The 24,729-nt window shown below is 47.0% G+C and overlaps 1 protein-coding gene across 4 annotated transcripts in view; it reads right to left on the bottom strand.

The window, feature by feature from the left end:
• Positions 1 to 24,729, bottom strand: part of rapgef1b (Rap guanine nucleotide exchange factor (GEF) 1b) — a 90,095-nt gene that overhangs the window by 30,115 nt on the left and 35,251 nt on the right. For all 4 annotated transcript variants that reach the window (XM_083657511.1, XM_083657508.1, XM_083657509.1 and 1 more), the window contains exons 2-5: positions 9,132 to 9,277; positions 7,879 to 8,057; positions 2,468 to 2,624; positions 724 to 818 (exon numbers count right to left, since the gene is read on the bottom strand). In XM_083657511.1, the coding sequence (XP_083513637.1) occupies positions 724 to 818; positions 2,468 to 2,624; positions 7,879 to 8,057; positions 9,132 to 9,277 (577 nt within the window). The remainder of the gene's footprint in view (positions 1 to 723; positions 819 to 2,467; positions 2,625 to 7,878; positions 8,058 to 9,131; positions 9,278 to 24,729) is intronic.

Genomic DNA, 24,729 nt, shown 5'->3' with positions numbered 1-24,729 from the left:
ATGTCTGTGTAGGGTTAGTATTTAGTGTGTAGAGGTATGTCTGTGTAGGGTTAGTATTTAGTGTGTTGAGGTATGTCTGTGTAGGGTTAGTATTTAGTGTGTAGAGGTATGTCTGTGTAGGGTTAGTATTTAGTGTGTAGAGGTATGTCTGTGTAGGGTTAGTATTTAGTGTGTACAGGTATGTCTGTGTAGGGTTAGTATTTAGTGTGTAGAGGTATGTCTGTGTAGGGTTAGTATTTAGTGTGTACATGTATGTCTGTGTAGGGTTAGGGTTAGTATTTAGTGTGTAGAGGTATGTCTGTGTAGGGTTAGTATTTAGTGTGTACATGTATGTCTGTGTAGGGTTAGTATTTAGTGTGTACGTGTATGTCTGTGTAGGGTTAGTATTTAGTGTGTACATGTATGTCTGTGTAGGGTTAGTATTTAGTGTGTACATGTATGTCTGTGTAGGGTTAGTATTTAGTGTGTACATGTATGTCTGTGTAGGGTTAGTATTTAGTGTGTACATGTACAGTATGTCTGTGTAGGGTTAGTATTTAGTGTGTACATGTATGTCTGTGTAGGGTTAGTATTTAGTGTGTACATGTATGTCTGTGTAGGGTTAGTATTTAGTGTGTACATGTATGTCTGTGTAGGGTTAGTATTTAGTGTGTACATGTATGTCTGTGTAGGGTTAGTATTTATGCGTTTGTATTGCAGAGCGCGCACGCTGAACTCACTCACCTCTCTGCAGCGACAGCAGACTGTAGAGGTACTGGCTTGTTCGGGCTGGTCGGTGACGGCTGCTCCTGTTTCTCTATGGTCAGTTTCACCAATTCCTGTTGATAGAAGCACACCGTTGCCAGACCTTAGTGCCTCCTCTATAACACCACACATGAGGTCCTCCTCTATAACATCACACACATGAGGTCCTCCTCTATAACATCACACACAGGAGGTCCTCCTCTATAACACCACACATGAGGTCCTCCTCTATAACACCACACACAGGAGGTCCTCCTCTATAACATCACACACAGGAGGTCCTCCTCTATAACACCACACATGAGGTCCTCCTCTATAACATCACACACAGGAGGTCCTCCTCTATAACACCACACACAGGAGGTCCTCGTCTATAACACCACAGACAGGAGGCCACAGTCGATAATACAAAAAAATAAATAAGGCATTTCTAAAGCGCCCGGCATGGTTCTGCACAGCCACGACTTGGAGCCTTGCCGGCGACAGCGAGACCGTGCATACTCGAACGTAACTCGTCCAAAACATGTCCAAAATGTTATCGTGTCGTTTACCAAGAACTTGCAATCGACATTATGGGGGGACATTTTATTGTCCCTCCATTTCAAAACTCATTCCGGTGAGCCTGCAGAAATCGACGCTGCTATATAAAGAAATGGCATTTCCTCATTCCTCACAACAAGGAGTTGACGGCGCGGAGTCACATTTTCGAGGAGCTGCACGCCCCCCTACGCCGAGCTGCGCCGAGAGGACGCCCAGCTGCGGCGACCCCCTCGGCGCAGTCGATTTCGCTCAAGCATAATTTGCGCTTAAGGCTGTTTGGACGAGAACCATTTCTGGAAGACGGCAACTTTTGGAAACGGGTTCCAGAGTGGAATCTTTTTAAAACGCAACCCTTGGCATGTAAACTGGCTATATGCATATAGCCGTATACATATATATACGCCCCCAAACTGTGACGACACGCCCCCAAACTGTGACGACACGCCCCCAAACTGTGACGACACGCCCCCACTTCCTGCAATAGGAGAGCAATGAAAGCAACGGGCAATATAACCTTAATGGCACAGGTGAATTGCATTGGCATTCAACAAACTATTGTGACATCAGAGTCTGATATCCAGTTGCTAAAAATACATAATGGGCGATAAGTGCCTGCTGTTAACGTTTGCGCAAATCAATTAATTAAACAACACTCCTCCAGCAACATTACAGCAAAATACAGACTCTCAAACTGACTTTTGCGGAACCGTCTGAAGGCGGATCGAAAGACCAAAACAAGTTTGCAGTTTTCTCTAGAGACCGTTCTCTCTCTCTCTCTCTCCCCTGTATATAAACGCTGCTATATAAAGTGCTTCTCTACAGATGAGTGAGTCTCCCCTGTATATAAACGCTGCTATATAAAGTGCTTCTCTACAGATGAGTGAGTCTCCCCTGTATATAAACGCTGCTATATAAAGTGCTTCTCTACAGATGAGTGAGTCTCCCCTGTATATAAACGCTGCTATATAAAGTGCTTCTCTACAGATGAGTGAGTCTCCCCTGTATATAAACGCTGCTATATAAAGTGCTTCTCTACAGATGAGTGAGTCTCCCCTGTTTATAAACGCTGCTATATAAAGTGCTTCTCTACAGATGAGTGAGTATTCCGCTTCTATTGGGGTCTAGATAATATATATGGTTGGATACTTTCCCCTGCCTTCCCTATGGTACATGCAGAACCCACCTTTACTCCATCCAGCACTGCTTTGATGACACTGGTGACCGTCACCACGTTTTCCTTGTCCTCCAAGTCGATGCCATCCAGCATCACCTGGTCTGACCAGCGGATGAGGTTGGCCAGACTCTGGTAGACGCGGTTATGGCAGGACGACAGTGCCGAGCTGTTGGCGGGCGGGGTGGGCGCATGATATGAGTGTAGACAAGCGGGAGACAAGGAGTGAAACAAGGTGGAAACCAGAGGTGCAGAAAGTAGAAGGAGCCATGAGAGGGGAGTGGAGGGGAAAACAGGGGTCATACATGTTAGATGGTGAGAACAATGACATCAAAACAAGAAGGTCTACCTTCTTTGGGGGGGGGGTTGCTGAGGAACTGTGGGTACATTTGACTAGAATGCGGGTTGGAAAAAGGTTGTTTGTGGTGCCGCTAACAGGAGAATGTGTATCTGCATTCAGAACCAACCCCAGGGCGTGGCCAGGCCTGTGCCAACACGCTGCAGCTGATTCACAGTACACTGGAATATCTGTCCACTGTCTCTACACAGCTTAGCCCTGAGCTAACACTGTCTCTACGCAGCTTAGCCCTGAGCTAACACTGTCTCTACACAGCTTAGTCCTGAGCTAACACTGTCTCTACACAGCTTAGTCCTGAGCTAACACTGTCTCTACACAGCTTAGCCCTGAGCTAACAGTCTCTACACAGCTTAGCCCTGAGCTAACACTGTCTCTACTAGGGCTGTGCGATTAATCGATTTTGAATCGTAATCGAATTAATTAGTTAGGACGATGTTAAAAAAATGAAAATCGTAAAATCGTTTTTTTTTTTTTAATTTAATTTTCACTTTAACTAGGGTAAGTACGTTACGCAGGGCGGCTCTCTATCATGTACGCATGCTGCTACTTGTCCATTCTCACCGCTGTAAAGTCTCTCTAGAGGCTGTGATACTGCTACTAAAAACAGCAGCACAATGGACTTATTTCAACACCTCCGACCAAAAAGCAGCTTGTTGCACTGCCGGCTGTAGCCTACAAGATAACGATTGCCACAACACACTCACGCGCGCACACGAACACAGACATTATCACCGGACGATGAAACGTTGCCTTTACAGTTCACATAATAACAAAACAACACGTGAGGCCACCGAGTACTGATAGATTGGCTGTATTCATGGCTGCCTCAGCTGACTCACCTGTCCCTGTGTGTCTGAATTTCCCCCTAACTGCTATCGCAGTTCCACGCATTCCTGTTGTGACTTTGTGTTATTCTAGTACAGATATAACTCCGAGCACGGGTGGTCGCTTAGACACTAATATAATTATCTCACCGAGGAACACGCAAATCCACCAGTGTCAAGTTAGCAAGCAACAGCCAGGAAGTTAAGCATAGCAGCGGCAAGCTAAAACAGGAAGTTGAGTTGTTCTACCTTCAGAGTAAAAGCGTAAATTGTCAATTATGGAAAAAAGGGGGGAAAAGAGCTCTGCAGGGCAACAAATGTTTAGAGAAGTATAATAGTATAATAAATCTAAATCGAAAATCGGGTTTTGAGAGAAAAAATCGTCAATTTTAGTTTTAGGCAAAATCGCACAGCCCTACACAGCTTAGTCCTGAGCTAACACTGTCTCCACACAGCTTAGCCCTGAGCTAACACTGTCTCTACACAGCTTAGTCCTGAGCTAACACTGTCTCTACACAGCTTAGTCCTGAGCTAACACTGTCTCTACACAGCTTAGCCCTGAGCTAACACTACTGTCTCTACACAGCTTAGCACTGAGCTAACACTGTCTCTACAAAGCTTAGTCCTGAGCTAACACTACTGTCTCTACACAGCTTAGCACTGAGCTAACACTGTCTCTACAAAGCTTAGTCCTGAGTAAGTGGGAGACATCTGTGGCTTAGTCCTGAGCTAAGCGGGAGACATCTGTAGCTTAGTCCTGAGCTAAGCGGGAGACATCTGTAGCTTAGTCCTGAGCTAGGTGGGAGACATCTGTAGCTTAATTAGTCCTGAGCTAGGTGGGAGACATCTGTAGCTTAATTAGTCCTGAGCTAGGTGGGAGACATCTGTAGCTTAATTAGTCCTGAGCTAGGTGGGAGACATATGTAGCTTAATTAGTCCTGAGCTAGGTGGGAGACATCTGTAGCTTAATTAGTCCTGAGCTAGGTGGGAGACATCTGTAGCTTAATTAGTCCTGAGCTAGGTGGGAGACATCTGTAGCTTAATTAGTCCTGAGCTAGGTGGGAGACATCTGTAGCTTAGTCCTGAGCTAAGTGGGAGACATCTGTAGCTTAGTCCTGAGCTAGGTGGGAGACATATGTAGCTTAGTCCTGAGCTAAGTGGGAGACATCTGTGGCTTAGTCCTGAGCTAGGTGGGAGACATATGTAGCTTAGTCCTGAGCTAGGTGGGAGACATATGTAGCTTAGTCCTGAGCTAAGTGGGAGACATCTGTAGCTAGGGGAGTTAGAGGAAGGGTTTGAGGGATGGGGAACCAGTTGGAAAGCTGGAGAGGTTTGGCCTAGAAAGATGATGCAAACTGGGGACTGTGGGGTTAGGCTAACCCTAACCCCACAGCCCAGGTTAGGGTAACCCTAACCCCAACCCAAACTAGGGGACTGTGGGTTACACTGACTGGACATACATAGGATCCTCTATGAGTCTTCAGCTTTGAATGAGCAGTCATCATGTATCTTGTCCTACAGTTACAGTGAGACATTGCAGTCATCATGTCTCTAGTCCTACAGTTACAGTGAGACATTACAGTCAGCATGTCTCTAGTCCTACAGTTACAGTGAGACATTGAGACATTACAGTCAGCATGTCTCTAGTCCTACAGTTAAGTGAGAGATTATAGTCATCATGTCTCTAGTCCTACAGTTACATTGAGACATTACAGTCATCATGTCTCTAGTCCTACAGTTACAGTGAGACATTGATACATTACAGTCATCATGTCTCTAGTCCTACAGTTACAGTGAGACATTACAGTCAGCATGTCTCTAGTCCTACAGTTACAGTGAGACATTACAGTCAGCATGTCTCTAGTCCTACAGTTACAGTGAGACATTACAGTCAGCATGTCTCTAGTCCTACAGTTACAGTGAGACATTACAGTCATCATGTCTCTAGTCCTACAGTTACAGTGAGACATTGATACATTACAGTCATCATGTCTCTAGTCCTACAGTTAAGTGAGACATTACAGTCATCATGTCTCTAGTCCTACAGTTACAGTGAGACATTGATACATTACAGTCATCATGTCTCTAGTCCTACAGTTAAGTGAGACATTACAGTCATCATGTCTCTAGTCCTACAGTTACAGTGAGACATTACAGTCAGCATGTCTCTAGTCCTACAGTTACAGTGAGACATTACAGTCATCATGTCTCTAGTCCTACAGTTACAGTGAGACATTGATACATTACAGTCATCATGTCTCTAGTCCTACAGTTAAGTGAGACATTACAGTCATCATGTCTCTAGTCCTACAGTTACAGTGAGACATTGATACATTACAGTCATCATGTCTCTAGTCCTACAGTTAAGTGAGACATTACAGTCATCATGTCTCTAGTCCTACAGTTACAGTGAGACATTACAGTCATCATGTCTCTAGTCCTACAGTTACAGTGAGACATTACAGTCATCATGTCTCTAGTCCTACAGTTACAGTGAGACATTACAGTCATCATGTCTCTAGTCCTACAGTTAAGTGAGACATTACAGTCATCATGTCTCTAGTCCTACAGTTAAGTGAGACATTACAGTCATCATGTCTCTAGTCCTACAGTTACAGTGAGACATTACAGTCATCATGTCTCTAGTCCTACAGTTACAGTGAGACATTACAGTCATCATGTCTCTAGTCCTACAGTTACAGTGAGACATTACAGTCATCATGTCTCTAGTCCTACAGTTAAGTGAGACATTACAGTCATCATGTCTCTAGTCCTACAGTTACAGTGAGACATTACAGTCATCATGTCTCTAGTCCTACAGTTACAGTGAGACATTACAGTCAGCATGTCTCTAGTCCTACAGTTAAGTGAGACATTGAGACATGAGTCTACAGGATCAAGCATTAAAGGAAACACTAACCTTTTGGCAAATAAGCACATTTATGGATTTGGTGTGGTGAGAAGACTGGCTGGAGCTTCAGCTAGTTTCCAGATGTTTGCCCAGTATTGATTTAGATCACATCACTACAGAGTACTGTGCATATTTACCAGATGACACAAGCAACCTCTAAAAAGCACTAATAACATATCAGCGAAACTATTCTTTGTCACGCGTTAAACAAGCCTATTTGCCAAAAAAAGGTCTGGTGTTTCCTTTAAAAGGTTGTGATTTCACTAGCTAGCTAGCGGGAGTGATGCTCAACTGAAAGGGGCAGATGGTGCCCTAAGGCTAAACACTAAGCTGGTGTGATCTGGTAGGGTTTGACTCCATGGAACTGGGGTCAAACCCTCTCAAAGACAGTAACGTCCATCCATCAATCACTCCTAAACAGGACTGGGAGAGACAAAGTGTGTCACCTCTGACCTCCACACCTTCATCTGCACTGAGTGATGGAACAGAAACACAGAGAGAGAAGTTCCAACATGTCTGACGCTCATTCCAAGCTCCCCCAAGGTTCCTTACACAGATGCATACAATAATAATTCATTATACTTGTATACTGTAGCACTTTTCTAGATACTCAAAGACACTTAAACTCAAATAAACATACTTTTATTTATTCAAACTAATTCTATTGCCAATTAATAAATTCCCCTCATTCCTTCTCCTAAACGCCACATTCCTGATCCTGATGAAGTAAGTGCCACGTCAATATGAGTGAATATGAATGAATATAGACTTCAGGTATCTGGTCTGTACACTTCCAGGAAGCCTTGGAGTGAGGGATTTACTCTGTGTCTGACACATTCTATTGCCACAGGACATATCCGCAATCTTCTGAAGCTGCTCAATGAGAGGTAGGTAGGTAGGTCACACCATACCAGTTCCAACATGTCCTCCATGCATACCAACTATTACATGGACTATGTCAAGACACAAGAATGCTAAGAACTGAATTGACGATGTGTACATCAAATGCTATCATATCAATTATTCATGGGGAAAGACAGCATACTGAGAGCAAAGAGCAGTTAGTAAAAATACAGATTCATGTCTATTTCCATTTCCATTTCGGGAAGAAGAAAAAATCAGGAAGGTTCCAATCTGTGCAAGAAGCATCACTTTGTCAACAAACACACTATCCATTAAATGTTGTGCCTCTGGATCATTTTAGGAACAGGAATAAAAGATTTCAAATATTGGCCTAACTTTGACTTCCAGTGTGTTATAAAAACAGAGACTTCTGGCTCACCTGTGTTGTATCCAGTGTGTTATAAAAACAGAGACTTATGGGGCTCACCTGTGTTGTATCCTGGCCTCCACCTGAACCAGAGGCAGGATGGCTTCCAGCACTTTGCTGGCTGAGCCGGGCAACATCTCTAGCACCTTCTTCTCCACCACCATTTTGTCCACGATTGTCTTGAAGTACTTCAGGGCCCTGACCACCTCCTTCTCCTGCTCCTCCAGTCGACTCACCTTCTAGAGAGGGGAAATAATGCAAACATGTCCTAATCAATACATGCAGTACTTTGAACTACAGAACTACTTAGGATTATGATGAGAACGCTGCACATTTGACAAGCTCTTTAACCCTGCAAAAATGCACCCTCGATAAGCTGTGTACAGAATGTAAAGCTAATGCTTAGCACCATATAATACTATATAATATTATACACCATATCATATATTTGTCTGGGTGATATGGATATAATCAATATCATAAGGATTTTTATAATTTAGAATATCAATATGATATGATATGGTTCATGTATTAAAAAGGATATTAAATAATGAAATTAATGTTCATCTCACTGAAGCTGAATGGTAATGTTAGGTGTGATGTCAAACACAACTGAAATGTTCAAATATTATTCCTTCCTACCACACCTCATTTGATCAGAGTTTTGAAGTAAGATTTGCTTGTCATCATCAATGTGGAAAGCAGAAATGCTTGTCACGATATTAATGTATTTATCACAATATGATTCCACTGAAAGACAATAAATGATGATATTGAATTATCGTCCAGCTGTATGTACAGTACATACAACCTATTTAGTATTTGGACCATCACAGGAATCTAGCCTGTAAAATATAATAATAATATAAATATAAATAATAAATAATATATCTAATCTCCTGGTGTGTCGCGGCCGGGCCACACTTCAGAAAGCCTCCATCAGGTGATGTGGCGTGGAGCCATCTTGGTGCTGCTGGGGAATAGACTCATTAGGCCAAAAGCCTTGAGAGGCAGTGGAGGAGCTCATTCAGGAAACAGCCCAGCTCCATTCATGTCTTTATACAGTATGTCCAGACACCTGCTGTACCACAGCCAGCCACCACAGCGTCTGGGGGCGCTGTGGGAACTCGCAGCCAGGGAAACGTGCGTTCAGCCAGACACAATGGAGACTGGCAGCACAAAGCATCAGACAGGAACACAGACACCAACATGCACACACGCGCACGCGCACGCGCACGCGCACACGCACACGCACACACACACACACACACACACACACACACACACACACACACACACACACACACACACACCTTGTTGACGGGTTTCTCGGTGCTCTTGACCGCGGGCTCTGGCTGCAGCTGCTTGCCCTTCTTGGACGGAGTCCTCTTGATCTTGGGAGAGTGGAACTTGTCCATCAGCTTCATGGTGAAGGAGGACAGGTGGGAGCGCTGCGAGTCTACGGAGGGAAGGAGAGAGGAGACGAGTGGTCAGTCAAGGAGGAGAGAGAAGGAGACGAGTGGTCAGTCAAGGAGGAGAGATCACAGATCAACTAGGAGGGAAGAGAAATGAGACAAAGCATAAGCACATGGATAATACCTTGACTTCATATCACCATCGATTATGCCTCAAAGTATGTTAAAGTAACTACTAGCCTCTCACTCCAGAGTATGTTAAAGTAACTACTAGACTCTCACTCCAGAGTATGTTAAGTAACTACTAGCCTCTCAGTCCAGAGTATGTTAAAGTAACTACTAGCCTCTCACTCCAGAGTATGTTAAAGTAACTACTAGCCTCTCACTCCAGAGTATGTTAAAGTAACTACTAGACTCTCACTCCAGAGTATGTTAAAGTAACTACTAGCCTCTCACTCCAGAGTATGTTAAAGTAACTACTAGCCTCTCACTCCAGAGTATGTTAAGTAACTACTAGCCTCTCAGTCCAGAGTATGTTAAAGTAACTACTAGCCTCTCACTCCAGAGTATGTTAAAGTAACTACTAGCCTCTCACTCCAGAGTATGTTAAAGTAACTACTAGACTCTCACTCCAGAGTATGTTAAAGTAACTACTAGCCTCTCACTCCAGAGTATGTTAAAGTAACTACTAGCCTCTCACTCCAGAGTATGTTAAAGTAACTACTAGCCTCTCACTCCAGAGTATGTTAAAGTAACTACTAGCCTCTCACTCCAGAGTATGTTAAAGTAACTACTAGCCTCTCACTCCAGAGTATGTTAAGTAACTACTAGCCTCTCACTCCAGAGTATGTTAAAGTAACTACTAGCCTCTCACTCCAGAGTATGTTAAGTAACTACTAGCCTCTCACTCCAGAGTATGTTAAGTAACTACTAGCCTCTCACTCCAGAGTATGTTAAAGTAACTACTAGCCTCTCACTCCAGAGTATGTTAAAGTAACTACTAGCCTCTCACTCCAGAGTATGTTAAAGTAACTACTAGGGGTGGGGGAAAAAATCGATACACCACAGTATCGCGATATTTTGCCTGACGATATCGTATCGATATTTGGACGCCAAATATCGATATTGCAAAAAAAAAAAAAAAAAAAAAAAAAAAAAAAAAAAAAAATTTTTTTTTTGCAGGCCATGCCAGGCCACCGGGCTACTATAAACTTTAGTTCCAAGGCCAGCAGTAAACAAACGGTAGCATATTTTCATTTTGTTTTAACAGTAACAGTTTTGTCATAACAGCCAAATTCCCCAGTTACTGAATGATCTGCACAAAATGTTTTGTGTAAGTGAAGTGAAGTTGCAAAAACTACATAAGTACAGTAGTCCACACACACACATCCAGTTAAGGTGGACTGTAAGTAGACTGTAACAAACAGTTCAGTTTGTCAGGTGCATGCAACTATGACATGACTTTATGAAAGTTGTTGGTCTGTCTACTTGACAATGTTGCTGCAATAAAATGGTTGAAGTCAGATGTACAGACTGAAAAATTGTTCTTATATAAACCAGATGTTGACAAAGTTTTCCTTTGGGGACATCATTTGCAGTTGAAAAAGTAAGAAATCGCAATATATCGAAATATCGCAATATTCAATATATCGCAACATCGATATATCGCAATATCGAAAATATCGCAGTATCGCAATACTATCGTATCGTGACTCAAGTATCGTTTCAGTATCGTATCGTGGGCATCTGGTGATTCCCACCCCTAGTAACTACTAGCCTCTCACTCCAGAGTATGTTAAGTAACTACTAGCCTCTCACTCCAGAGTATGTTAAGTAACTACTAGCCTCTCACTCCAGAGTATGTTAAGTAACTACTAGCCTCTCACTCCAGAGTATGTTAAGTAACTACTAGCCTCTCACTCCAGAGTATGTTAAAGTAACTACTAGCCTCTCACTCCAGAGTATGTTAAAGTAACTACTAGACTCTCACTCCAGAGTATGTTAAAGTAACTACTAGCCTCTCAGTCCAGAGTATGTTAAAGTAACTACTAGCCTCTCACTCCAGAGTATGTTAAAGTAACTACTAGCCTCTCACTCCAGAGTATGTTAAAGTAACTACTAGCCTCTCACTCCAGAGTATGTTAACGTAACTACTAGACTCTCACTCCAGAGTATGTTAAAGTAACTACTAGACTCTCACTCCAGAGTATGTTAAAGTAACTACTAGGGCTGTCACTGCAGAGTATGTTAAAGTAACTACTAGCCTCTCACTCCAGAGTATGTTAAAGTAACTACTAGCCTCTCACTCCAGAGTATGTTAAGTAACTACTAGACTCTCACTCCAGAGTATGTTAAAGTAACTACTAGGGCTGTCACTTTTCCCCAAAATAAAGTTTGAACGAACTTTAACTCATTGAGTGCCAATGACGACTATAGTCGTCAATTCAAATACTAAGGTAGAGTGCCAATGACGACTAAAGTCGTCAATTGCGTTTTTTGACGGTGGGACGTGGATCAAAGCCAGATCCATCTCCTGTGAAAGTATGGTGGATGTTGAATGTGTAAAAGCTATTTTACGGACCCATTAGGTGGCGACAGTGCTCTCCAGATTAGAGAAAGGCGAGGAAAAAAGAGAGAAGAAGTCATGGGGAAACGGAAATCGCATCGGTATGCATCGATATGCATGAAGCATAACGTTAGCTGTGCCTGCAGCAGCCAATCTGCTGCCACAATTGAGCCCCTCCGTGTCCGCTGCAATAGCCCATCCGCATGATTAGTTGTGGAGTTGTTATTATTCTCAACTGGAAGCGATGGGAGCGGGCGACAAATACACGCGGAACGCTGTAAAAAAGCTGGATGTAGCGCACTTTTCAGTACAGAGCAAACTCAGCAGAGAGCCACCAGAGACACACCCACGGAGGAGGGGTTTGCAGTTGAGGGGTGGGGGGTGGGGCACGCAGGGCAGCATACAACACCGACCCAGACAGACCCAGACAGCAGGCTCGATGGACAGATTGGCAAGCTAGAATATCTGATGCCCACCAGCAGTAAATCAAGACCAGCAAGAAGCTGCAACCAGCAGCGCATGCAGGGGCCAGCGCTGCTGGTTGCAGCTAAAAAATATTATTTTGCCAAACAAAATTCCTTTGTTTTCACTGTTTTATTGAAGGAAATTATTTTTGAGGTGTCACATCAGAAAATATTAGCTTCAGAGTCAGTCATGTGCTTGAAATGCTTCATTTCACAAAAGGCTAATTATCTCAGCTTCTAATTTGAAACGTATCTTTTTGGTGAAATCAACCTATCTTCTCTGGCTCATAACTAAAGAACGGAAAATGATATCAATAAACTTTTTTTTGCTGATGATAGAAGAGAGTCTCATCGTTCTTTGGGCGTGTTCGGTGTTTACATAGTAATATCACACAATATTCTGTGGGCCTCGAGAAATCACTGAAAACGCTCTGAAACTCTGGCACTGGGAGCATCCGTTCTCCAAAAGTGGCTGGCACTCAATGAGTTAAATGCCTGCAAAATGTTCGAATATATTCAAAGTTTTTTGGTTAATTTTTTTTTTTTTTTTTTTGCTGCATCCAACTCGAGACAACTTTTCAGACCCTGGACACAATCTTTCTCAGAAGAGACTAACACGACAAATCTGGAGACTTTTTCTGACATGGGATTAACATTACCAGCAAGCAGTTTCCAGCGCTAGTTCGACTCGTTTGGTCTGTAATAGGGATGTTCATTTTGAACAATTTCCATAATCGAAAATCGGGAAAATTAACGATCAATTATTGATTATCGATAGCGTAATAATAATATTATTATTATTATTATTATTATTATTATTATTATTTTACTCTGGTCTGGTAATAACGTTGCGCGTTCTCGGCCAGCTATAATGGCGATGCCGCTGTGTAGTAAGAATATCAGACACTAGTGCTGTGGCCAGGTAAACAAACATGTTACATGTCAGGATACATGATGTAAGGCAATCGCGTCTTCCAGCTTAGCTGACAGCACAAGAGTCAAATCAACAGGCCTGAGCCTCACTGAGGTCCGCAGACGTTTGTTTGTGTCCCCGGCGCATGCCGGTGTGAATTCCCCATGTTTAAAACAGTTTTGTTGGCACAAAGGCCCGTGCCCAGCCAGAAAACTAGAGACTATATGAAGCTCCACCTCACGTTAGTCGGCTGTGCAATGGAGTGGGGCGAGGAGGAAGGAATTCCACCCAAACCTAGTCCGCAAAAAAATATATATATATAATAATAATAATAATAATAATCGATCAAAATTCCACATGATCGAATCAATTCCTTAACGATCAATTATCGATTTTCGATAATTGATGAACATCCCTAGTCTGTAAAGATGTCACAACATGGTGAAAAATGTCACTTTTCCCCCAAAGCCTAAGATGACATCCTCAAATGTCGACCATCATAGAAGAGTAAAAACACAGCAAGGCAGAAAATAATCATATTTAAGAAGCTGGAACAAGAGGATTATACTACAGTATTTTCTTTTTCTTTCTTAAAAATAGGAGGAACAATCGATTATAAAAAAATAGTTGCCAATTCATTTGCTGTCAATCAACTAATCCACATTTGCGCTGTCCCTTCAGTCCAGGTACTGACCGCTCTGCTGGGCAGGTGCATATTGTAGACACCTGAGCACACATGCACCATCGCAGGCATACAAGGAGACAAGCAGACACCAGAAGAGGCTGCTGGACATAATAAAACAGGTGGAGTGTGTTGAGATGGAAATGGCTTTATGGTTCATAACTGAGAACAGCTTCATAATAACCGAGTCATTGAGCACTGATCCCAGGAGAATTTAACGCCCGCACACAGTCTCAGTCTGACCCCGCCCCCCTCTCCTCCCACCACACCAAACAGTCTCAGTCTGGCCCCGCCCCCCTCTCCTCCCACCACACCAAACAGTCTCAGTCTGGCCCCGCCCCCCTCTCCTCCCACCGCACCAAACAGTCTCAGTCTGGCCCCGCCCCCCTCTCCTCCCACCACACCAAACAGTCTCAGTCTGACCCCGCCCCCCTCTCCTCCCACCGCACCAAACAGTCTCAGTCTGGCCCCGCCCCCCTCTCCTCCCACCACACCAAACAGTCTCAGTCTGACCCCGCCCCCCTCTCCTCCCACCACACCAAACAGTCTCAGTCTGGCCCCGCCCCCCTCTCCTCCCACCACACCAGTCTCAGTCTGGCCCCGCCCCCCTCTCCTCCCACCACACCAAACAGTCTCAGTCTGGCCCCGCCCCCCTCTCCTCCCACCACACCAAACAGTCTCAGTCTGGCCCCGCCCCCCTCTCCTCCCACCACACCAAACAGTCTCAGTCTGGCCCCGCCCCCCTCTCCTCCCACCACACCAAACAGTCTCAGTCTGGCCCCGCCCCCCTCTCCTCCCACCACACCAAACAGTCTCAGTCTGGCCCCGCCCCCCTCTCCTCCCACCACACCAAACAGTCTCAGTCTGGCCCCGCCCCCCTCTCCTCCCACCGCACCAAACAGTCTCAGTCTGGCCCCGCCCCCCTCTCCTCCCACCACACCAAACAGTCTCAGTCTGGCCCCGCCCCCCTCTCCTCCCACCACACCAAACAGTCTCAGTCTGGCCCCGCCCCCCTCTCCTCCCACCACACCAAACAGTCTCAGTCTGGCCCCGCCCCCCTCTCCTCCCACCACACCAAACAGTCTCAGTCTGGCCCCGCCCCCCTCTCCTCCCACCACACCAAACAGTCTCAGTCTGGCCCCGCCCCCCTCTCCTCCCACCACACCAAACAGTCTCAGTCTGGCCCCGCCCCCCTCTCCTCCCACCACACCAAACAGTCTCAGTCTGGCCCCGCCCCCCTCTCCTCCCACCACACCAAACAGTCTCAGTCTGGCCCCGCCCCCCTCTCCTCCCACCACACCAAACAGTCTCAGTCTGGCCCCGCCCCCCTCTCCTCCCACCACACCAAACAGTCTCAGTCTGGCCCCGCCCCCCTCTCCTCCCACCGCACCAAACAGTCTCAGTCTGGCCCCGCCCCCCTCTCCTCCCACCGCACCAAACAGTCTCAGTCTGGCCCCGCCCCCCTCTCCTCCCACCACACCAAACAGTCTCAGTCTGACCCCGCCCCCCTCTCCTCCCACCGCACCAAACAGTCTCAGTCTGGCCCCGCCCCCCTCTCCTCCCACCACACCAAACAGTCTCAGTCTGACCCCGCCCCCCTCTCCTCCCACCACACCAAACAGTCTCAGTCTGGCCCCGCCCCCCTCTCCTCCCACCACACCAAACAGTCTCAGTCTGGCCCCGCCCCCCTCTCCTCCCACCACACTAAACAGTCTCAGTCTGGCCCCGCCCCCCTCTCCTCCCACCACACCAAACAGAATCAGGAGAAAACTATGAATATACAACAGCAGTGTCACTGTGTCAGCCAGCAGGGAACGTGGCTTCTATCAGTGACAAAATTACACTTCTATAATGTCCCTCCTCAGTCCTCAGCTCCATGACAGCAGGCTTTGCTCTTCCACTGTCATCAGTGTCAAACACTGATCCACAGCAGGAACACGCAGGTACTGGACACCCAACTGGGCCGCGCTGTCATCGCTGCCATCGATCCACGTGCCCCGCATCTCTCTACCTCTACCCCACTTCTCTCTCTCTCTCTAGCTCTCTCTCTCTCTCTCTCTCTCTCTCTCTCTCTCTCTCTCTCTCTCTCTCTCTCTCTCTCTCTCTCTCTCTCTCTCTCTCTCTCTCTCTCTCTCTCTCTCTCTCTCTCTCTCTCTCTCTCGCCAAGGACAACTGTGTGTTTCATTACATGTTGATGAGAGAATGCTTCCAGTAGAGTTTCCTCTGTGTGTGTGTGTGTGAGACGTGTGTGTGTGTGTGTGTGTGTGTGTGTGTGTGTGACATGTGTGTGTGTGTGTGTGACGTGTGTGTGTGTGTGTGTGTGTGTGTGTGTGATGAGGCACTCTCTAACAACACATTGTATTTCTTGCATCATGATGTAGTGAGGTGGAGGGTTCCAAAGAGGCGTTAGTAGTATTTCACTATGTGTCATAATAAGTAACGACTCCCTAAGCAAACAGGTGAAATCACTGAGAGAAAACACAAAACCATATAATGCCCCCAAATAAACAAGCCTGCTCTTTCAACTGACACAGAATAATGATAAGAATGTTAGAAGATGTGCGCTGGACCAACGTAGGATTCCTGTGAAATTCATCAGTAGCCTATAATATAGTTCTGTCACTTCACCAGAGACAGAGATGCTATCTGATGAGTTAGAGAAACCACACATCATCATCACACCGTGTGACTCTTCGGGGGAGATTATAAATAGTGTGTTTTATCTTGACGTCACACTGTCATGGAGTAAAGAGATAAAACCCTCAAACAGCACAGAGACAGGACTGAGGGAGAGCTGGAGTAAGAGGTAGCTGGTGACTCGACACAGGAAAGACCCTGGGGAAGGAGGGGACAACGTGCTCATCTCAGCCTGTTCCTGTAGCTGTCTGCATCGATCGTCTGCCACTTGAGATGTTCCCGCACTCGACAATCCATACGCCTGAACTGCAGCAGCTTCAGCACAGCTTGAATAGCATCTGAATAGCTTAGCTTAGCGTGTGTAAGGCTTTTCTCTATACCCTGAGGCTATACATATACCTGTGTCTGGCTAGCTTAGCTTAGCGTGTGTAAGGCTTTTCTCTATACCCTGAGGCTATACATATACCTGTGTCTGGCTAGCTTAGCTTAGCGTGTGTAAGGCTTTTCTCTATACCCTGAGGCTATACATATACCTGTGTCTGGCTAGCTTAGCTTAGCGTGTGTAAGGCTTTTCTCTATACCCTGAGGCTATACATATACCTGTGTCTGGCTAGCTTAGCTTAGCGTGTGTAAGGCTTTTCTCTATACCTGTCCCTGAGGCTATACATATACCTGTGTGGTTTCACTTTATAGCCCTCTGACCATGTTGCTCCCTTACTACTGGCACTAGTACAGGCCAGGGTCTGACCTCACTAGCCAGGACCAAACACTCCAGCAGCAGGCCCAGAGGACTGTGTGGGGCGAGGTTACAGCTGTGTGTGTGTCCCTGTGGGGCGAGGTTACAGCTGTGTGTGTGTCCCTGTGGGGCGAGGTTACAGCTGTGTGTGTGTCCCTGTGGGGCGAGGTTACAGCTGTGTGTGTGTCCCTGTGGGGCGAGGTTACAGCTGTGTGTGTGTCCCTGTGGGGCGAGGTTACAGCTGTGTGTGTGTCCCTGTGGGGCGAGGTTACAGCTGTAACTGTCCCTGTGGGGTGAGGTTACAGCTGTAACTGTCCCTGTGGGGTGAGGTTACAGCTGTAACTGTCCCTGTGGGGTGAGGTTACAGCTGTAACTGTCCCTGTGGGGTGAGGTTACAGCTGTAACTGTCCCTGTGGGGTGAGGTTACAGCTGTAACTGTCCCTGTGGGGTGAGGTTACAGCTGTAACTGTCCCTGTGGGGTGAGGTTACAGCTGTAACTGTCCCTGTGGGGTGAGGTTACAGCTGTAACCGGAGCAGCGAGGTGACATCAGCTGTGAGTCACCTCTATGATCAACACAGCTGGCCTCTCATACATCATCACTGCCCCCGTGGAGCTGTGTTGTTTATCAAGTCTCTTCTGCTCTCTCTCTTCTGCTCTCTCTCTCTCTCTCTTGTGCTCTCTCTCTTCTGCTCTCTCTCTCTCTCTCTCTCTCTCTCTCTTGTGCTCTATCTCTCTCTCTCTTGTGCTCTCTCTCTCTCTCTCTCTTGTGCTCTCTCTCTCTTCTGCTCTCTCTCCCTTCTGCTCTCTCTCCTCTGCTCTCTCTCCTCTGCTCTCTCTCTTCTGCTCTCTCCTCTGCTCTCTCTCTTCTGCTCTCTCTCTCCTCTGCTCTCTCTCTCTTCTGCTCTCTCTCTCTCTATTCTGCTCTCTCTCTCTCTCTCTTCTGCTCTCAATTCTCAATTCAATTCAAAAGGCTTTATTGGCATGGAGAACATAAGTTTACATTGCCAAAGCAAGAGTGCAACAAAACAAAAAGTAACACAATTATAACCGAAAGGTTAGCACAAAACTATAATAGTAACGATAATAACAATAATATAAACTATAATGTTAGCCTGTTATAGAGATATGTAAACATTTCGGTCTTGCAAACAAATATGTACATAGGCTAGGTGACAAAGTTTAAAAGTTTAAAAATAGGATAAAATGAGTTGAAGATACCTGTACAGTATGTGTCTATGTACAAGATGTGCAGAGGGCGGACCCTAAGCTTTAGAGTGGTTGTGTCCCATTTATCCTTTTCCTGCTCTCTCTCTCCTCTGCTCTCTCGCCCTGTCCAGTTTGCTATGCCCCCCCCCCCCTCCCCCTGTTCTGTTTGCAGGGAACGGAAACTCCCCCTTTAGTCTTAGGTTCGCTGGAAGTCTGGCTGCGCCTAGAAATGACATCATCAAGAGAGAGCGAGAGAGAGAGAGAGAGAGAGAGAGAGAGAGAGAGAGAGAGAGAGAGAATACAACGTGTTGTAAAGTGCTCTGCCTGTAGTCATGTAGGCTATGTAGCAGCCATCACTGCTGCTCTCCACAGCTGCCTGCCTGCTGTAGTCCGTAGTTACGAGGAGCGCTGATGTCATCGGCTGTAATGATGTCATGGGCTGTAATGTCTCCCTGACTGAATGGCAGCGCTCACAGAGCGAGTGAGAGAGAGACGAGACGAGACGAGATGAGCCACGCGCTGAAAACACCTCTTTCTTTCAGCTGGCCAGCCAAAAGAAGCATTCTATTAGTCCACATGTTTGACTGCAGAGTGTAACCTCTTCTTTCTACAATGTGCAGTGTTTCTTCGTAGCCACTAGCCACTAGCCAGTAGCCAATAGCCAATAGCCAGTAATATGTGGGTTTTCACTGTTCTTGAGTGGATTAGCTGGCAGGCTGATGCCAGTGGGGTGGGTGTGTTCACACACGCCGCTTCCCGACATGCCTTGGAACTCTGCAGTCACCCAGGGGGACACCGGGTGGCGCTGTATGTATGAACACAATTTAGAGAGCTATGCGCGCTCCAGAGACTCTCCTACCACCCGCCTCTGATACCTCATCCTAGCCTAGTATCAGGGGCGAGTCGGTCCCCCTCCCCTCCAGAGTGCTGTAGCTGAGCTAAGCGAGTGGGAGGAGGCGGGGGAGCCAGAGAGAGACAGATTATTATTATATAAATAGTTGATGTGAATGAGCGAATGAGCAAACATCACGCAGTTTCAGTTTTTCTAAATGAAGCTCGAACCTGCTCCGTGTGTCAGCCAACAGGGCTGGATTGAAACGCTGGCTTTGCTCTGCAAACATCGCTAGGTAGGATATCTGGATCTGGTTGCGTTCATGCCTTTGACTTCACGATTGTTATACACAGCGTTGAACGATTCACGTGCAGCAGGACCGCAAAATGTCAACACAAAATCCAAGCAGTGTCAAGTCAGTCAGTATAAAACGGAAACTTCCAGGTACAACCTTCACAATAATGGCAATTAAATAAAGTAAACACAGGTGCAATGATTTTTTGTGTTTGTGATCCGAAAGATACAGAATAGAGATAAACTGGAAGAAAACTGAAAGAAATTTGTGTTTACCAGGTAATAATTGATTGCTTTTATTTTGAAGGTAAAAACGTTTAGCTTCCTGTATTCTGTATATTTCTAACAGACCTGTTTCCTTTGCAGCACTTGAGACTTCAGCTGGGCGTGAGTTGTAGGGTTGTTTAATTAATTAGCGTTATGTGCAAAAGATTATATGCGTGAATGTTAGCGGGCAGTTATCGCCCATTATGTATTTTTAGCAACTTGTTATCAGACTGCATGTCGTACTAGTTTGTTGAATGTCAATGCGATTCACTTTGTTCCATTAAGGTGTAACTATTCCTATATGCTCCATGCATGAAGTGCAGGTGTGTGGTCAGTTTTCACAACGCCCCCCGTGCCCTCTCTACTCTACACCCGGAGGTGCTCCTCCCCCCACCCCGCCCCCTCTCTACTCTACACCCGGAGGTGCTCCTCCCCCACCCCGCCCCCTCTCTACTCTACACCCGGAGGTGCTCCTCCCCCCACCCCGCCCCCTCTCTACTCTACACCCGGAGGTGCTCCTCCCCCCACCCCGCCCCCTCTCTACTCTACACCCGGAGGTGCTCCTCCCCCACCCCGCCCCCTCTCTACTCTACACCCGGAGGTGCTCCTCCCCCCACCCCGCCCCCTCTCTACTCTACACCCGGAGGTGCTCCTCCCCCCACCCCGCCCCCTCTCTACTCTACACCCGGAGGTGCTCCTCCCCCCACCCCGCCCCCTCTCTACTCTACACCCGGAGGTGCTCCTCCCCCACCCCGCCCCCTCTCTACTCTACACCCGGAGGTGCTCCTCCCCCCACCCCGCCCCCTCTCTACTCTACACCCGGAGGTGCTCCTCCCCCCACCCCGCCCCCTCTCTACTCTACACCCGGAGGTGCTCCACATGTGTGAAAGCAACATGCCTCATGTCTGAATGGGTAAAGTTCACGTATCGCCCAGGTCAGCTCAGGGCTCAAGCAACCCTGAGCTGACCAGAGTTCATGTCTGAAAGTGGCTGCTAGAATTCTAACTAGAACTAAGAAGTTTGATCATATAACTCCAGTCTTAATCTCCTTCCACTGGCTCCCAATTCAGGCCAGATCTGACTTTAAGGTGCTTCTGTTAACCTATAAATCTTTGCATGGGCTCGCACCTCCGTACTTATCTGAGCTAATCATTCCCTATGTTCCCACGCGTACTCTCCGCTCACAGGACGGTAATTATCTTACCGTCCCTAAAATTAAGAAAAAATCAGCAGGTAGCAGAGCATTTTCTTACCGTGCTCCACATCTCTGGAACCAGCTTCCTCTGTCAGTTAGGGAAGCTGGCTCCATTGAAATCTTCAAAAATAGACTCAAAACCCATTTATTCTCCCAATCATTTGGTTGTGCTTGATAGTTGTGTTTGATGATGTCATTCTCTAGAAATATTTATTAGCTCTTGAGTACATACAATCCTGAATTGCTGAGCGGGCTGTCTCAAGCCAGCAATATCATTATAAACTTATACTTGACCTAATTTAATAATATGGCATCAGTCGACCCAGTAGCTTAGATACAAAATCTAATAGCTGGTGAATAAACTTAGTCCTGAACTGCTGAGCGGGCAATCACAAGCCAGCAGTATCAGTATAAACTTAGACTTGACCTAATTTAGTTTTGTTTGTTGTAGGTCATGATTAACGGTCCGCATCAACAGGGCTGAATCATTGACAGTGGTGTTAGGTGGTACTTAGACCTGAATTAGCAGTATAGTATTAGTCATCCCAAAAAAATAAAAATAAAAAATCCTAATAAATTTTGCTTTGACCTAATTTTATTGTTGTCTATAGAGTTAGTTCCACCTCTGCGCAGATTCCCCCGCTCTCTTCTCTCTCTCCCCCTCAGGTGTCCTTCATTGGCCTGACGTACACCCCCGCCGCTGCAGCCCTAGGTCTGGCCGTCATCGCCCTAGCCACCTGTCGTCACTCTAGGCCATCTACCCGCTACTCCTTCTACTGTCTGACACCCCGGGCTCTTCACCACCACCGACCCCTATCCTCATCATCCTGGTCACCTGCCTGCCTAAGGGCACCGGCCTCATCACCTCCAACTCCTATCCTCCCCTCCCCTTAATCACCACCTCCGACTCTTATCCTCCCCTCCCCTCCTCTTAGCTAGTATTCTCTAAACCTACGGACACTTAAAGACTACATTTTCTATTTCCTTTGGACTCTACTTTTTACATTTTCAACTCCCTTCCCTGATTTTAGGATAATTTAAAAACTACATTTTTATATCCCTCTGTTGGACTCTTTTTTACATTTTCAATTTTCTGTTCTCTTGTAAATTTTATTTCCATAATAAACCATTTACAGAGTTTCAATGCCGGAAAACTCTGTTCATGGTTTAGCCCGGCATCTCTCGGCCTGTCTCGGAGGGGAGTCCCCGGATGGGGGTCCGCCGCTGGGTCCACTGCCTGGGTGGGCCCGCGTGGCCTGCGTGGCCTGCTCTCCCAGTTCCCAGTCACTAGCTGGGGGCGGGTCTGGGAGCGGGTCGCGTGGGGGGTGGGCTTACCCAGGCGACCATTGCTGGGCCCCTGTAGCACAACGACCTCACAAGGTTCCTCCTCAGCCAAGCCAAGTCACTGGGGCAATCCATTTGGTGGAAAGGTTTTCTTGCGTTCACTGGGGGTGTGGGGACGCCGCTGTGTCCCGGCCCGGCCTTCTCTCCCACGCCTTATGTGGGGGGGGGGGGGGGGGCGGGGCGGGGGGCATCGGTGCTCTTCATCACTGGTCGAGGGCTGCCGGTTGGTTTAGAACAGTTTAGGTAGGCGATAGATTAGCTACAGCCTAAGGCTGACCTGTTAGTGTTCAGGCAAAGATCAGACTAGAGCAGAGTAGGATAGGCCAGATTAGGCTGTAGACTAGCTAGATACTATGTCCCAATTAGCTCTGGTTAATGCTTAGAGTAGTCAGTTGTCTGATCTTCCCCGCCCCCTCTCTTTCTCTTTCCCCCGCTCCTTTCCCTTCTTCCCCCTCCTGTTCCCCACTCTCCCACATTTCCCACTCCCCCCCCCCGCACCCTCTCCTTCCATGCTCTTCCCTCCCCCGCCGCCCCTTCCCACGTTCCCCCTGCTCTCCCTCCCCTGCACCCTCCCACCTCTCCTTCTCTGTTCTCTCCTCCTCCCTGTCCTCTCCCCTCTCTCACATTCCCCCTGCACTCCTTCCCCTGCACCCCCCCACCTCTCCTTCTCTGCTCTCTCCTCCCCTCTGTCCTCTCGGGGGGGGAGGAGGGGGCGGAGAGGTCTGTTCCCTCCCCCACCTCCTCCTCCCGCGATCCCCCTGCACCCTCCCACCTCTCCTTCTCTGTTCTCTCCTCCTCTCCCCCTGCACTCCTTCCCCTGCACCCTCCCACCTCTCCTTCTCTGTTCTCTCCTCCTCTCTGTCCTCTCTGGGGGGGGGGGGGATGTGGGACGCTCCCCCTGCTTCTCTACCCTGGCTCTCCCTCCCCTGCACCCCCATCTCTCCTTCTCTCCTCCTCCACATTCCTATCTTCTCCCCACCTCCCCCCTCTCCTCCGTCTATATTGCTCATTCTCTCCCCACCTCCTCCCTCCCCCTGCTCTCTTCTCCCCCACACCTCCCCTCCCTTCCCCTCTCCTGCTCTCTCCTCTTGCTCCTCCCCACCTCCTATACCCTCCCCACCCCATCACTCTCTCACATTCCCCCTGCTATTCTCCCTTCTCCTGCGCTCTCCTCTGCTCTCCCCTCATTCCTATATTTCTATATTATCAATTGTTCAAATGTTATCTTTATTCTGTATATTCTTGTTACTGTTGTGTCAGCTAGAATTAGCTAGACATACTTTCTGTGAAGCCCTCTGAGACATGCTTGTGAATTAGGGCTATATAAATAAACTTGACTTGACTTGACTTGACTTAAGAGGGCTGAGATGATCATACAAGCCGCTTTCACACACAGATCACACAAAATTGCAGTTCAAAAGGCCCGCAAAACCGGCAGCCTCGCCACAGAAATTGCTTTCACACACAGCCAAGCAGCACCGCCACATTCCCGTCCTGGGGTGTGCTTTCAGGCGACAGCCACCGCTCCCGGATTGAAAGGCGAGCGGAGGTATTTCCACCCAGCTCCTCCTAGCCCAAATGAATATTTTCATAGGTTAGTGTAGCCTAGGCTACTGTATGATGAACGAATTCATTCAACAACCAAACATCGCCGATGTATGCCAGCCAACGAGCCAGCCAACGAGGTGCAGCTGCGGTTGTTAAGGATCAAACTGATAAAACACAAAAGTGTTGTCCACATGCAGCATGGTAACAAGGCTTTCAATATTCATCTGATCGACTTTATGGATGCACCATCATGTAGCCTATTAGGTACAAGGCTCATTCTTATCTTTTGGTTCCAGTTTTGTGTAAAGCAAATTATTCCCATGAAGTAGCCTAATTAGCATCCGTACTCCGTTCTGAAAGACGACGCCCGCATATCAAACAGCTGCAGTCTGCATAACGTTCATCGGGGGAATAGTATAGGCTATAAATGCACATGACTATGACTACTATAACGTTAGTAGTTTTTGTAAGGGAATGCACAACTGGCTAGCTAGACCGATTGCAGTTCTGGAGCTGGTTTCCAGAGGGATTATCCTCAGACCAACTCGCCACAGACAGCTATAGTCCTCTGAAGCGTATTATTATATCCGTTAATTTTACCTACTAATGTCAACATCGTTTGAGCATAAAGCCTAACCTACTTACAGGCACGGAGCATTCCTCCTGGCGACCCTGCAGTCATGATTGTATAGGCTACTTTTTTTAGTTTCACTGACGTCTTTCTTGCTGCATGAGGTGATTTCCCCTGTAATTTTGAGCTGAGCATTCGCACTGTTCCGGCTTGCTGCTCCTACGCTTTCAAGTGGAGGCG

This window comes from Poromitra crassiceps (genome assembly GCF_964638095.1).
Source record: "Poromitra crassiceps genome assembly, chromosome: 21".
Taxonomy (NCBI): Eukaryota; Metazoa; Chordata; class Actinopteri; order Beryciformes; family Melamphaidae; genus Poromitra; species Poromitra crassiceps.
This window is presented reverse-complemented; position numbering and strand designations above follow the sequence as displayed.